The sequence below is a fragment of the Elgaria multicarinata genome, chromosome 3, assembly GCF_023053635.1.
Source record: "Elgaria multicarinata webbii isolate HBS135686 ecotype San Diego chromosome 3, rElgMul1.1.pri, whole genome shotgun sequence".
NCBI lineage: Eukaryota > Metazoa > Chordata > Lepidosauria > Squamata > Anguidae > Elgaria > Elgaria multicarinata.
In genome coordinates, this window is record NC_086173.1 from 102,096,666 (window position 1) to 102,112,583 (window position 15,918).

At 45.5% G+C, this 15,918-nt stretch overlaps 1 protein-coding gene across 2 annotated transcripts in view; it reads left to right on the plus strand.

Moving 5' to 3' along the window:
• Nucleotides 1-4,965, plus strand: part of HEMK1 (HemK methyltransferase family member 1) — a 50,478-nt gene extending 45,513 nt beyond the window's left edge. For both annotated transcript variants that reach the window (XM_063121107.1, XM_063121106.1), the window contains exons 10-11: nt 3,750-3,863; nt 4,667-4,965. In XM_063121107.1, the coding sequence (XP_062977177.1) occupies nt 3,750-3,863; nt 4,667-4,721 (169 nt within the window). In that variant the 3' untranslated portion in view covers nt 4,722-4,965. The remainder of the gene's footprint in view (nt 1-3,749; nt 3,864-4,666) is intronic.
• Nucleotides 4,966-15,918: the final 10,953 nt, after the last annotated feature.

Sequence of the window (15,918 nt, forward strand, 5' to 3'; positions counted from 1 at the left end):
TGTGTTGATCACAAGCCACTTAATCAGCATAATTGATTTTGGCAGATAGCGGTTGACACTGTGTTCGACTCTGGCGATGGGGCTGGCCGGGGTGGTGTATGAACTACCCAGCATACCTAGAATGAGCCATGGGGTTCAGAGTAGTTTGTAAACCACCCCAGCCAGCCATTCCTCCCGGTTCGGACATTGAACAACTCACGCCAGGTAAGGCTAATTAGGCTAATGACTAGCATACACATGGGGAAAATAAGCCACCGTGGTTTGAACCCAGTCATAGCCCAGATTTGCACGTCATGACAACCCACCCTGCGGAATAAGCCACGCAGTGCTCAGGCTTACCATGGGTTGTTCTGCCTCTTCTTCCACTTCGGTCCTCCAGCTGGCTCCACATCCCAGTCGCGTTTGGAGTGGGGGGGAGGGGGGTTAATTACTTTTTTGCATCCAGACATTTGCGCAAAACAGGCCCTGGGGGAGTTGGCCCTGGGAATGTGCACAAATATCTTCGTAATATTTATCTGTTTATTTTTGTATGGCTTTTCACCATTGCAGAGGTACACAATTGTGGCTGTCAAAAATATATAGGCTCAGGTTGCCTATCACCTATGTTTCAGCTATCAAAGTCTGAATCATAGAAGGTAATTGACAAGACAGGCTGCATGTATGTTTGTACACCTTTTGACAGTTGACAGGTTTTGGGGGGGGATACGGGATCAGATTGACCCCTCAGAAAAATTGTTGTTATGTTTAGAGGTTTGGGATTTACCCTTAGTGGTCCCCTCTTCCAGTCCACCCCTATCTGATTCAGCAGCAACTGGTTGCCAGGGAGAACTTCACACCACCCCCTTTTTCTCTCTCAGTCATGCTAACCGCAGCTAACTTTGACAGCTGTCAAAGTGGTTAGCAGAAATGGTAGCCTAAATCATGGGGCCTAAATCATCCTAAACCCAGTTGCTGCTGACTATGGGAGGGGTGAACTGAAAGGGGGGATCTCCAAGTGCCAGGGCAACACTTCAGAACCTAAGGATCACCTTGCTAAAGGGGTGACCTTGACCCATTTCCCCCCCCCATTTTTTTTTTAATTACAAAGGCAGTTGTGCACATTCCTGGGGCTAAAAAAATCTTTTAAAAAATCTGCCCTATTTTGCACAAATGTTAGGACTCGAGGGGGGAAAATGGAGCCTCCATTGCAATCACTAAGAGCAATTGCAGTTGCACTCAGAAAGAGTAGCTCCCAGCCCAATGCCCACAACAGGTTTGCACTGCTGGTTCAGACAACACACCAACCCAGGGGGTGTTGAACAACACCAAAAAAGAAGCCCTGGGTTGTTATGGTAGCTTGTTTCCCACTCGCAAGCCACCATGTGGGAATTGATCTACTTTCACATAATATGACAACCCACTATGGCTTGTCATCTATGATGGTTTGTTGTGTCATGTGAACCCAGTCATCGTGTAGTTTGGCATGAAGGGCAGTTATAATGTAGTGAGAAGTGTCAAATAATCTCTGTTTTATGCCTGGCTTGGATAATTGGTTTGGCAGATAAGATTGAGATTATGGCAATTAGGCATATATAAATAATAAAAGCAGAATTCTCTCATAATGCTAAATGACTAGCAGTAGATTCAGGACTGATGAGAGAAAGCACTATTTCATGTAATGCGTTCTCAGCACAGGGAATTAATCGCAACCAGAGGCCATGACAATCTCCATCTCGGGGATGGAAGATAGGGCTAGCAATAGCTATCAGTTAGCCTGGCTAAAAGCAGCTTCTGATTATCAGGTGCTGAGCAGCAGGAAATGGCTCTCTCAATCTTGCTTTGCTTGCACTTGGTCACTGTTGGAAACAGACGGCTGAAGTTGATGTCCCCTCGCTCAGATCCAGCATCGGCAGTTCTTAGAATTCTTTTTCCAGCTTTACATTTGCTGGCCCCATGCAGTGCTCTGGCTGCTGCTGCCATTTATGCTGTCATTCTTTCTGTATCATCAATGGCTTCAGTTAAAGGGCCAGGATAGTTTTGCACACAAGGGTATTGGGAGCATCCGGTATTCCCTGTATTGTTTACTGTTGTTCTCAGTATTGTTTACACTGGCTGACAGTGGCTGCCCAAGATATCAGAAAGGGATTTTTTCCAGCCCTACCTGGAGATGCCAAACATTAAACATGGGACTCTTTGCATGCAAAGCAAGTGGGCTACCAGTGAGCTACGGCCCCACTGGACGTCCTAGCCTTAAGCTTTTATAGTTAGTCAGTTTTGCACATGGTGCTCTTTGGCCACAAGAATAAGGATGGTTTGAGTGAAAATTCTTAAATGATCATGACGATACTGATGGTTTTGACATAAAGAGAATGGAATAGAAGGGGAATGCAGATATCCCAAAAAATAATGTAGCGCTCAGGTCATGAGATATCACTGGGCTGTGTGACAACATAGTATTTTGTAATTTGGTTGGTGTTTTATCTTCCTGGCTTTACCTTGTGTGTTTGATGTGGTTTATGTGTTGTGGGGTTAGGAAATGAAATTTAGAAATAAGTAGTCATAATGCAGATGAGGAACCTGTAAGTCAAAGATAATGAGTTTCTTGCATGAATTTCAGATCAGGAGGAAGCACTATTGTGATCCTAGTGATATAAGGTGGGATACAAATGTTTTAAATAAACAATAAATAAATATTGAGTGCAGTAAGACCCAAGTATTATAGCAGGGGTGGGCAACTTAAGGCCAATTCTACCCCTACCCCACCAAAACCAACCCAGGGTCACTTCCTGCATGCATAAATGGTCTCTCAGGCTGTTAGAATTTACTTCTTAATTCTATAAATGTCCTCTGACATTTGGCTACTGCATTTATTGGTAAGCAATATTGTGTAAATCATATTTGGAAAACTCTCAGCTGAAGCCCCCATTGTTTTTCAAGTGCAATCTATTCTAAAACATTCAAATTTCAGCTTTTCTTTATCCACAACACTTAAGTAAACTCATCAGTGATCAGCGTCCTTGAGGCTCGTGCCCCCATAGGGAACCCACTGAGCATCCTTGTTGCCTTCTAGCTTTTCCTTGTTTATGTTTTTCCTGCTGCTCACCTCCCTCTCTGAGAATGTAAGCAGGGAGAGAAGGAGAGGGAAAGAGCAGCCACTTCCAGACGCTCCTCCCTCCTTTTTGGGGGTTGGTGCTGATGGGTCCCAGAAGGAGAGACAAGTGATGGGCAAGGAGAAGGAGTTGGGATCACTCAGTGAAGGGCCCCCACTGAGAACATCTTTCCCAAGCCTCCCCATCCCACTCCTAAAAACCTGGAATTCCAGTATTATGAGATATGTAACAAAAATATCAGAGCCTATTTTCCTAAGTAACAATGAAAGTTTAATTCAGGTTGCCTCAGTTGGACCATTATGTATAGGACTATATGAACCACTGCAGAATCCTTTGAGAGGCTGAATGCTCATGACCTAATCAGTGATCTGTGATGTGTGAGGCCTGGGCTGAAGTGGGCGTATGATGGCAGCAGCAGTCACCCAGCTCTTCATTTAATTCATGCTTAAAATATGGCCACAAAGCTGCAAAAGCAGTAATTGTGGCTGGGTTGGAGGCTTAGTATGTTTGAGCAATCGCAGAAATTGCTTCAGCATGTGCTGATCTCTACCCAGAGCCACTGAATCCACATTTTCAACATGCGAAATAGATCGTGTCAAGTGTCCTGCCCTTAAAGAAGTTTTGAACAAGCTATTTCTCTCCCTCTTTGTCTGCTTTTAGGAGCGTGTTTCTGGAAGTTGACCCTCGGCACCCAGAGATGGTGAAGAACTGGCTGTGCTGCCACCCAGATTTGTCCCTCTTTGTGTCTGCCACCCACAAGGACTTTTGTGGAAAGTAAGATGAGGGGGACTCCTAGTTGTACATTTTTGCTTGTTTGGGCTGTCTGTCACATTTTAATACCAACCATTAACCAAAGCTTTCTGGACAGTTTACGAAATAAGCAATAAAATACACCAATGTTGACCTGGTTCGCATGACATGACAGCCCACCATGACTTAATTTTCCTGTGGTGGCTGTCCCTTTGCGCAGGCACCCGCAGGTGCATTTTTACATGGCACAACACAACAGTCACCATGGGTAAATTAAGCCATGGCGGGCTATCATGTCATGCAAACCAAGTCATTGTCTACTGAAGTAGTTTCACAGGAGCATAATGAACACTGGAAAAAGCTGCCCTTTGCATGGAATATTTTGGAGCTCTGATAGAAAGATGTTCTAGCTGATTCATGTACTGTGCAAAAGCTTGAGCCAAATACTTTAGTCCAGCCATAGCATACATGCTTGGGGAAGATGACCTATTGAAAGGAAGGAACACCTTGGAAATTCATTGATCTCATTAAAAAAGTACTTGCTATACTCTTTCTATCCAAATGCAAATGCAAATAGCAGGGTATAATACCTGAGGGACTGAAGGTGAGCATCACATCTTGTCAAGTACAACTCCCAGCTAAAACCTCTCCAATGTATCTTTCATGAACTATAACATTTCATGCATCAGGCAAAATGGACTCTAGTCCACAAAAGCTTATTCCATAATACATGTGTTGGTTTTTAATGTGCTACAAAACTCTTTGTAACTTCTTAAATCTCTCTATTGGGCCTAATGCTGTGGTTTGCCTTCTTCCCATCTATACAGGCCAAGGTTTCTCCATATCCAAAAGCATGGGAAGAAGACCATAGAAGAACACTAATAGTTCTATCACCCCAGCATTGCTGTCTTTAGAGTTACTCCATACAGTAATGAATCCTATTAGAACTCAGTGCTGCAATAGGAACAGGACACCACCAACTGTCACCTCCAGCAGCCATTCCAGCAGGCTGTAACAGAAATGAGAAGGAAAGAAGGGCCATTCTACCAGCCCGGCTGTTGTTTAATTGATTGTTTGTGAACTGCTCTGGGACACCTCTTGGCTGAGGAACGGAATAGAAATACTTTTTTAAAAAGTAGGCATGAGTCTCTTTTCCACTTTCTTGAGCCTGTACCACCAATCTCTGAATGTGTGTTCTCAGACAGACTCTTCTCTTGTGATGAGTTCATCACATGTAGGTGGACACACTTCATTCATGTGATCAGAATGCCCTGTCAGCTGTCATGTGATTGTTGCATTCAACCTAGAAGCATCTCTCTCTCTCTCTCTCTCTCTCTCTCACACACACACACACACACACACACACTTCTCCGTCTCCCCCGCTTGGCAAAGTTCTTTTACCAAGAAATGCTTTACATCAGGAAGAAATGGAGTGAAATTGGTGGCACATATCAGTCAGCTTCCAGATATGACTGGGTAAAACACCCTAAGTGAAACCCACACCAGGCTAGTAGGCATGACACAGCCAGCTCATCATCGGTTATTTCACCCACAATAAGCCACAGCACATGCCAAGTTACTTTTTAAATATGCAACCCCAAGTGGGGGTTGCCATATCATGCAAACCCATCCACAAGCTTTATTTTAGGTTTAAACAACCCTCACATAATCCTATAACAAATTGAGGGTTGTATGAGGGTTATTTAACCCCTGTATAACCCTCAGTAACTGGGTTTGCATGATATGGCATCCCCTGAATGTCTCCCTTACATGCCATGGCCCATGTGAATTAATCAACTCCCGATGAGCCTGCAATGTCATGCAAACCAGGTCACTGTGTGCTAGTGCAAGGCTTACAGAAATTGATAGGATTTACATTGGTAAAAATTGATCTGAGATCTCAATTTTGTATCGACAAATCTTGTTTGATGAGACGAAGAATTTTTCATAAGTGAAAACTTGGAGTTGGATACAACTCCCACTTTCTTGAAATGCACAGCTTATTTATGATTGCTGGTTAGTTTAGAAAGGCTGGTAGAAACTTTGCTCCTGCTCACCTTAATTTGTTAATCTGGATGCTACCATATGTTCAACACTAGCCCAACCATGCAAGCAAGTAAAGCAGTCACTTGGGCTAGCAAATGTGAAGCCATGTGTGATCCAAGAGGTGTGCTTGCCCCAGCTTTCCTTGGAAAAGGGCAGATGATGCCTGGGGCCAAACCCAGGCAAGCTGTGTTCACTGACAAGATTTTGACCTCCAGTGAATTTGAATTCAACTTAGACCTTTGCCTTTAGTTCAAATCCATGTCCAGACTTGTTTATCCAGAGTTTCTGATCAGGAAAAATCACTCATCCAGGAGGAATGTCTGGAGGAACAGGAGATGAATTTGCTGAAGGAAAGCACCAAAGTGTGTGTTATAAATAATTGAGCAGTTTCATTTCCGGACGGGTGGCTTCTTTCCTAGACTGAGCAAGCCAGTAGGTTATGGACTGGATGTGAAAAGAAGCCACACATAGAGGAAGGAACTAGCCATCCTGTAGCGTATAAGCATAAGTTACATTGTGGCATCTAAGCATAACTTGACTCATTGGTTTGACTGTGAGCCTCTGGACAGAGGGCTTGGGTGAAGGGGGATTCAGAAGATCACCGTCTTTACTCTGGATTTAGGAAATGCTGGTTCCAATTTTGGGTTTATAAAGCTGCCCTCTGAAGTGCGTTTAAATTTTGCATGACTAGTTAATTGCCCCTTAGCATGTGGCACCACCCTTTGTTCACCAAATTAAGGCTGAGGTTTGGTATGAGAGGATCCCTGCTGTTTCTATATGCAAGGATGAATTTTACCATTTCTTTGCATGTTTTGTGTGGAATTAGTTGGAGTGTTTTCACAATCTCTGAACACAGATAGGAATTCCTCCTGCACTCATAAGCTCTCTGGAATAGTAGAAAATACCTGTCACCTTACTAATCTTATTTTCACAAGAATGGTTAAAATATGCTATGAAGTAGCTGTTCAGTGTTCTGGAGGACAAACCCTTCTAACTATAAACTGGCTGCTTTGTAGGTGAAAGCAAATAGTGTCTGAAGTATTCATATTTTTGTAAACTTGGTCAGATTCTGTCTAGACTTGAAAGGAGACTGTGGTTTCTTAAAGAAGATGCTCAAGCTACATGGGTTACACTCGCAAAGTGTCACGTACTGCTGTGGGATAGTTAACAGGTATACTGGTCTGACCATAATTTAACACACTTGAGTAGTCCAGTGGTCATGGATGGATGAGGGAGAACAAGATGAAACCTGAGAAAGACAGAGGTTCTGTGGGTTAGGAAGTTGGCAGATCTGGATGGTGGGGAGAAGCTGGTCCTAGATGGACTTGACTCCCTTTGGAGAACCAGGTATGCAACTTGGAGATGCTTCTTCATGGGTTGCTGTCTGGTGAGTCACAGGTAGCAGCTGTGACCAGGAGTGTGTTTTACAAGCTCTGGCTTTACACCAGCTGCAATCCTGACCTCTCTTTTCCTTGCACTGGCTACTTCCAAACTGGACTACTGCAACACACTTTTCATGGGGTGTCTTTGAAGAAGGCAGCTGCACTTGGTACAAAATGCATTTGCCCTGATTGTGGTGGCTGCTCGTCACCTTCTGGGCCCAATTCAAAGTGCTGATCTTAACCTGTAAAGACCTAGATGCCTTGGGACTAGATTATTTGAAGCACTGTCTTCACTCATACAATCCTGCCTGGATCTGCCTCGGGAGGTCCTTCTTGAGTACCCATCATTAAAATGCACAAGAGAAAGGGCTTTCTCAGTGTAATCCCAAAACTTCCTATTAGCGGCAGCACCAGGAAAAAAAATTGGGGGGAGGTGGCCCCAGAACAGGCAAAGTATATTTCTAGGTGGGCAAGATGTGTACTGTAAGTTAAGATCTGGGAGTGGGGTATGCTACAGAAGCGTATTAATTTGTGGTTATAATTTTTTTTTTTTTTACTCTTAGGCACCCCATGTATAAAAAATAAATTAATTTTCTCTCCTGCATGTCAGATGTTTCCCTCCCCATTCAGTGGATTGCCACTGGTCTGTGGCATCCTGAAGAGCATGTCAGTAGCTCCAAAATGTGCAACCTTTGTTGGCAGAAGAACTGCAGCTGGGACTGTTGAAGAGTCTCGGAGATTATGATGTATGAATTGCACTTGTGAAAAGTGCCTTTCCTTCAAGTAACAACAGGAGTCCAGCAATGGAGGGGGCACGAGCTTCTTGTTTTGGGGGGGCACTTGCCCACTCTGCCCTCCCCCCTCCAGCACTGCTCCTGCTTCCTATTGACTTGTTCCTACTGCGCAGGCTTGAAGACCCTCCTCTGAAATACTTCCTTTAATTTGAGAGTGTAATTGAGGTTACACTAGCTGACAGCAACTCCTCACTGAATCCTATTGCTTGCTAATGTGGTGATTTCTTTTTTAAAGAAATGCCTCTTGCCTTCCAATTTTCACCTTAGCCATGAGTTCACCAGATGGCCTTAGGCAATCTTCTCTCTGCAACAGTGAGTACATGGCTAATGTGGAATTTGAGCCCAAGCCCGACACTTCTCCCCTGATCCATACTGCGTAGATCCTTATACTCCCTTCTCCGATTTTCCTCCCTTTTAAAAACAAATATTCACGTCACAGGTCTTGTGCCAATGGTGGGGATGTTCTGTAAGATTGCATGGGCAACGCTGACCTTCTCTTAAGGACACGAATGGAGAGAATTGCCATTCCCTCTTGCGTGAGGTTGACTTTCTTTGCCAAAGTGCCCTGGTAACGGAAGCATGTCTTTTTCAGTACAGTGTGTACTGCAGTATCCAATGCACATTTGGCAAAAGATTTCAGTGCAGAAGCCTTTCAGGACATTAACATGGCAGCTTCTACAGGGCCAATGACACTCCCAGGTGTGATGCTTTCCTTGAGAGAAGAAGTTCTAACATGGAAAGTCCATGCTTTGAATATGAGCTCTTTAGAGAGTTAGCAATTGCTTCATATAGCTGCGGGCAGGTAATATGGCTGGCTTTTTTTTCCGTTCCCATTTTACACAATCATGTCATAATAAAATAGACGGCATTCTCAGCTAGTTGGCACGTGTTTAAATTCCTTGGAGAGGAGGGGGGTTGTTTTTCTGAAATAAAATTGGCAGAGATTGGGTTTTGTTCTCTTCCCCCCCCCCCCCCCCACAAGGCTGCTGCAGATTGGGTTTCCTTGGGGACAATGTGCTGCATCTGGCAATTTCAGTTTTCCTGGAAACATGCGCTGTGCCAGGAGGTGGCGCAATGATTCCAACTACAGGCACATCATGATGATCATCAACACAGGAGGACCCTGACATGGAGATAGAGGACTGTTCTGTTATCTGTGTCTTAGAGTGGCACTTCACTGCCTCTTCCTTCCAAATCAAACTAGGAATGAAATTCTGACCGCTTTGGAGTCCTTGTGAGGCTTGTGATTACATTCACCCTGGCTGGGATTGTTTCCAGTTGCCTTTGATCTCTTTAAGGGGAGGGGGGTCGAAGCTCAGTGGCAGAGCCCCTGCTTTGCATGCAGAAGGTCCCAGGTTTTATTCCCAGCATCTCCAGGTAGGACTGGAAGAACACTTGCTTGAAGCCCTGGAGAGCCGCTGCCAGTCAGTGTCAACGATACTGGGCTAGGTGACATGTTTCTGTGAAAATGATGGGGACTTGCAACAGGGTTCAGAAGAGGCAGTTTGGGAGTGGACTGAGAAGGATTTCTTTTATTATTCTTTCTACAACCTGGGATACACAAATTAGCCTTGGCAGCACCATTTTCAGACCTAGGAGCTGTCTACATGCAGGGAAAGCCCAGCGGTGGCTGTGGATCTGCACCCCATTGGTTAGACAATGCAGGGACATGTTTGCAGCCACCCGCAATGCTGCGTTTTGAAAAAGTCAGGGATTTACCCCAACATTTTCAAAGGGAACAACATCAACATGGTGCTTCCACCATGTAATGTTGCTCTGGGGCCAACCTGGGAGTGGAGGCTGGTGAAAGGCTGCCTACCACCAGGAGGAGTGTGGGGGTGGCTCCGGGACCCAGATGGCCGCCCAGAAACCCCACTGACTCTCCTCGGCATCAGGATTATCCCTGCTGCCCCAGGGAAACTACAGGGTTTATTTATTTACAATATTTATATTCAGGAGGGAGGCAACGTCAACCTGGCACCGTGAAGACAGCCACCTAGTTAAGTGCAGCCAGACAGCACAGAGGCTTTTTAATAACAGCACTATCTGCATGTGCTGTTCTCACCATAAGTGTGCAGAATCTCGGGTCCGGGGGCTGTAATCCATCCTGCCTGAAGTCCCAATCTAGCCCTCTGGGTTTCCCCAGAAGTCCCCACCCCCTTTCCCCCAACTACCAGTCAATTGGTGGTTTCCCAGCTTTTGTGCGGTGCTTTTCCCCACTCCAAAAGGTAATGCCTCTCATGAGGCTTAGTTACTGGCAGGAAGAGAGCTTTAAGCTAAAACAGGCAGGCATCTTTAGGACCTGGCCCCTCCCCTTTTGCCTTTGGCCCCACCCACCATTGGAATGCACACGCCCCAGAGCTTCCCTGGAATGGAACTCAGGCCGAAAGAGGTTCAGCACCCCCCCTCCCTCACCACCTGAAAGCATGGTGGGCAGAGCCGTGGGGAAGAGCCCATTACGTGCACCTGCCCCCATACACGGGATTATGTTTTCTTGTCTGGCAGCCCAACCCACCCTAAATATGGATGTGCCAATTCTAAACCCTGTGAGTGGCAACGGGGGCATTGTGCCTCACCCACTCAGCATGGATTGGGAGTTGACATGGGCAAGTTTTTTTCCATCCAGACACCAAAAGATAGCAAGAACAGGTCTGTCTTGGATGGCTAAAGGTAAGCAGATCTCTAGCTGGGCTGAACCGCCTTCCATAGCAGGGGTGGGGAACTTCAGGTCCAGGGATCAAATCCAGCCCTCCAGGATTCCACAGATGATCCCACCCACTTCCCCTCCAACTGCCAAGCATTTGACGGCTTCTGGGCTTTTGTAAAGTTTCCCCCCACATTCTAAGAGGTTGAAATGTTTCTCCTTAAATTTAGATAAAGTAAGAGCTTTAAGCTGCAGTATGCTAGTATTTCTTGTATACCCACCCCTTTTGCCTTTTTGACTCTGCCCCCTTTTGCCTTTTTCCCCACCTACCACTGGAATGCACCACCACCACCTCTGAAAACTAGGCATGTGCTCCGCTCCGATTAGAACCAGAGAATCAGAAGCGAATTGGCCTGCTAAGCCTTGCCCAGAGGCGGAGTAGAAGTGGACCGCGGACCCCTAGAAGCAAGGCGAAGAGAAGCGCCCATTTTTGGAGCGATCCTCTTTCCGCGGACCAATCCGATCGCCATTTTGAAACATTTTGCCCATAGGATTGCATTGCGGAAAAGAAAAGGGGATAACTGTTGTTTTTGAAGCTATCTTTCTGAAAATTCTTGTGCTTAGAGAGTCATGGCTGGGGGTCATTTTGAGCCTACTCTCAGCTCTCTGCATGGTGCGGTTCGCTTGCTAGAATTTTTTTAAAAGTAGGGTAAAGGCGGGAAAAAGAGTACCTTTTCGAAGGGCTGAGGGGCAGAGTCAACTCCCAGTCATGATCACATGATCCCAAAGTTGGAGGAGGGGATAGGCAAAACGGGTAACTTGGGATTCTGGGAACTTCTCTTTCTTAGTCTGAACGGACTTTTCCCAGTGTTTGTTAAAACAGTAGCCCCACCAAATGCACAAACACAACCTGAAATCATATACTAAGCCAATAATAAGAGAAAAAACACAGCACTGCTACCCACCCTAACTTTGGGGAACAACTGAATAGACGTGGTGCAAGGGGATGAGCTCCACTAGGGCATGTGGACATGCCCTGTGTACTCTCCTGTACTTGGAGGGCCATCAGAGCCCTCCAAAGAGTCACCCAGTGAAGCAATGCCTATCATGAGTTGAAGTGAGTGTTTGCTTCTTAAAGACTGGTACCTAGACAGGACCAGTCAAACTGGCAGATGCTTCCCCCTTTGGGCACGTCCACCCACACCCACTCTTGCTGGTAAAAGACAGATATAGCCTTTTTTTAAAAGTTCTTCTTGTTGTTTATTCAGCAACACTGCTGCTTTTAATTCCACCCCTCATTTATTTATTTATTTATTTATTCCATTTTATATGCATTACTGGCTTATCCTTGGCTCACTTCCTTATGCCCCCAGAAATGTCTGCTACCTGCCTGCCTTCCCTCCCTCCTCCCCTGCCTGCCTCACAGGGATGGTTTGTGTCTGGCTTTGACTAGGGGAGAAGTCCTTCCTGCGCTCAATTAGACTTTTGGAAGTTCCAAATCCATTTTTCAAGTGTGGAAGAAGATTCATATTTAGGTTGATCTCTACTCCCCAATTCATGGCATGTTGGGATTTCCTTTGAAATGGCCCCATTGAGCTGTCTGCAGGTTTAAGCTCCGCCAAAAATCAGGGGATGATGGGATTGCCTTGTACCTTGGCAAGATTGTGGGTCTAGATGGCATCTGTGAGTGTGCCCACTTCCCTTTTTTTTATCTGTCCAAATGTCAGAGAACAGTCCACATCTGCAAATGGGGTGCCCGATTTTCATAAATTCCCCAAAAATCAGGGGATGATGGGACTGTCTTGATTCTTGGTGTGCATGTGTATCCCTGGATAAGCTATCATGGTGGCGAATTTGAGGTTTTTAACGTGCAAATTGACGGAGCTATCGAAAGGGGTGTGAATGGGGTGCCCGATTTTCATAAATTCCCCAAAAATCAGGGGATGATGGGACTGCCTTGAGTCTTGGCATGCATGTGTATCCCTGGATAAGCTATCATGGTGGCGAGTTTGAGGTTTCTAATGTGCAAATTGATGGAGCTATCGAAAGGGGTGTGAATGGGATGCCCGATTTTCATAAATTCCCCAAAAATCAGGGGATGATGGGATTGCCTTGAGTCTTGGCGTGCGTGTGTATACATCCATGAGGTGTCATGGTGCCAAACTTGAGGTTTCTAACTTTAACAGAAAAAAGTTGTATACTTTTTTAGCTTAATGCAAGCCTATGGGGGGGGGGAAACGGAGCTCCGATCCGGATCTGGAGCTCCGCAATGGAGCAGAGCGGACATAGGCGGAGCAGGGGTGGAGCGAAGCAGCCCGATCCGCAAATCGCGGATCTGGAAGAGAAGCAGAGCGGGGGGGTCTGTGCACACCCCTACTGAAAACTTCTCCATAATTGAATTTGGCCCTCAGACTGGAAGAGGTTCAACAGGATGTGAATTGCTGCAGTCAATTTGGGCAGGCTTGCCCCTGCCCTGCACAGAGCAGAGCTGATGATGATAATGGCCCATGAGAAGAGAACTGTGGGAAGAGTTGCTGGTCGTTCCAGAAGGTGGGAAGAGTCACCCATGTTTTCGTTTTTCCAAGAAATGTTTCCCTGCACCTTCTGCATTCTGCACGAAGCAGGTTTCGTTCCCATTAGTAACATTGCGAAGCGCTGAAGTAACAAATGCACTTGCTTGAGCACATCCCTTGACTTCAAAGTGTTCTTTCGAAACCGAGGGTGAGATTCACAGCTCCACTCATTTCTCAGTATCCTCGTGTGTTAAACTGTGGGCTGGCTTGTAAAGAAAGGATCCTTTAAAGAGAGCAGAGGTTTGGGCTACGACGGAGCGACATTCAGTAAATTGCCCATGCTGGCTGGGGATGATGGGAGATCTAGTCCAATACATCTGTTGGGTACCAGGTTGGGGAAGTCTGTAATAGGCAAATAGGCCTGAAGAAAAGTTTGCAGTCATGGAGAAATGGAGAGGAAGAGTCCTGAGGAACCATTGATTGGGAATGAAACTGGAGTGTAACCACAGTCAAGTGCAATAACCAAAAAAATGAATACAGGAGGCTGTTTATTGAAAGTCAGATAAACTTAGCATTGTATACAGTAATTGGCAGTGGTTTCAGACAAGGATCTTTCCCAGGGCCAGCCCTCCCATGAAGTGAGAGGAAGCAGGTGCAGCAGGCAGCGGAGTATGGGAAGAACAGCGTTCTCCCCCTCCAAAGGGTAGCGTTCTCCCCCTCCAAAGAGCAGCGTTCTCCCCCTCCAAAGGGTCTGCCACCTCTTGGTCCTGTCAGCCACATGCATGGTGGCCCAGCTGGCTGGACATGCAAGTAGCCAGCAGGAGGGTCAAGTAGCTGCTCGCTCGCTCGCTCCCTCACCCACCACGCCTCCCCTCCCACTACACTAGCTGGCCTTGCCTGCCCCCAAATCACCGAGTGGCATGAAGCAAGGCGCTCTGTCAGGCTCCGCCCCCATTTGCAATACCTTGCAGGGTTGTTGTGAAATGACTGAAGTAGTATATCTGATGTGCTTAGCAGACTTGAAATATGCTATATAGATATCATTTGTGATTTTACTGTTAATAATTTCTGCAAAGCCTACTGTCCAAAATGTTTGATCCTCCTCGAAGGACCAACACATGTGACCCTGCTTGGTTCCAGCTTCTCTATCACTATTTGAATGAGATTTTATAAATTAGCTAGAGAGTTAGATGTGCCCAGACTGATAGATCTCTGCCTCCCTTTGGCATACAAGCACAGACTGATTTCAGAGATTATTTGGACCTTTTTTTCCTTTTTTTTTACTGTCTAGGAGTGATTGCAGTTCAAGATTATTCTGTAATTCCCTGCACTTCCATGTGTAGTTTAAACAACTACTGCATAGATCCACATCAGCATCCTTTTTACTGCAGTTGCTAAAATACACCCAGTGGTGAAATATTCTTTGCCTGTGTTGGCTCCCAGGGATGTTTTCAACACTAAAACCAAAGGAGGGGGGGAGTAGAAGTGGGCCTTTTGTCACAACTTTTTATCTCTTGAGACCTGTGAGAAAAGCAGGCAGATGCAAGTCATTCCATCTCACATGCTTAGAATGTTATGCCTGCATCCTTTTGAGAGAACAGTGTATGATTACGGTTATAATTTTAGAGCCCAGAAACCAGGTGCACCAAGTTTCTAATTCTGGCTCAGATGACAGTAAAGTTGTGGTTTTCAGAGTTAGCTAACAAGCAGAACTGGGATTTGGTATATTACCAAGTTGGGGGGAGGGTGCTTAGAAGATATCTTTGGTCTGCACTTCAAGGACAGAGTCAACTGATTCCTATTTTGATTTGTTTTTTAGTATCTTTCCAAGGGACGTGAAACTTCTGTTAAAGTTTTGTTCCCACCAAGCTCTGGGTAGTGTTCTTCAACTGTGATTTGTATTTCAGCAATGAACCTCCTTACCGTTGTGTAAGTGCCTTTGATTCTCATGATGTTGTGTTCTGTGGAGCCTTGTGCAAGTTGAAAACATGGCTGCATCTGTGGTTTGAATCCAGTCGCCCAATGCTGCACCCTCCCCCAAAGAGCTATTCTTGACCCTTCCAAAAATCTAGATTTGTGCTGTTTGTGCAACATGTGCACCTGCTGTCTCTTGACCTGTTGCTAATTTGGCACGTGTGTGATAATAAAATATCATTATGCGCAGTACACACTGTCCATCACCTCCACCGGGACTGGCCTGGAAAGATGAGTCTGTGCTCTTTTACTGAGAAGTATATCCTGTCGCAGGCTTTGGGCCTGTCTAGTGGCTAGAGAGATGCTAGAATACTCTGTTCTCTTCTCATGGTTACAGGCATCCTATAAACAGAAAAAAGCAAGGCACACCTTCCAATCAGAAGCAGGCAAATTGCAGCTTGTCATTCCCTGGGAGTCAAAGGTTACAGGGGCCATCATGCTTCATGGTGGAATTATACAATGCATCACTAGCTGTTATTAAAAGCAGATTACATTTCTTTCTTAACTTCCTTCGAGGAAGAACAACTCATTTTATTCTCACACCAACCCTGTGAAGTAAATTAGACTGAGAATGGCCTAGCAGTGGACTTCATGGCCAAGTGAGAATTTGAATCCAGGCCTATAATACTACCCTTTTCCACTTTGAAAAGATGAACTACTGTCATTACCTGCAAACCTAAAAAAAAACAGCACTGAAGGTTAGGGCTGTGCACCAGCCCCCCGAAC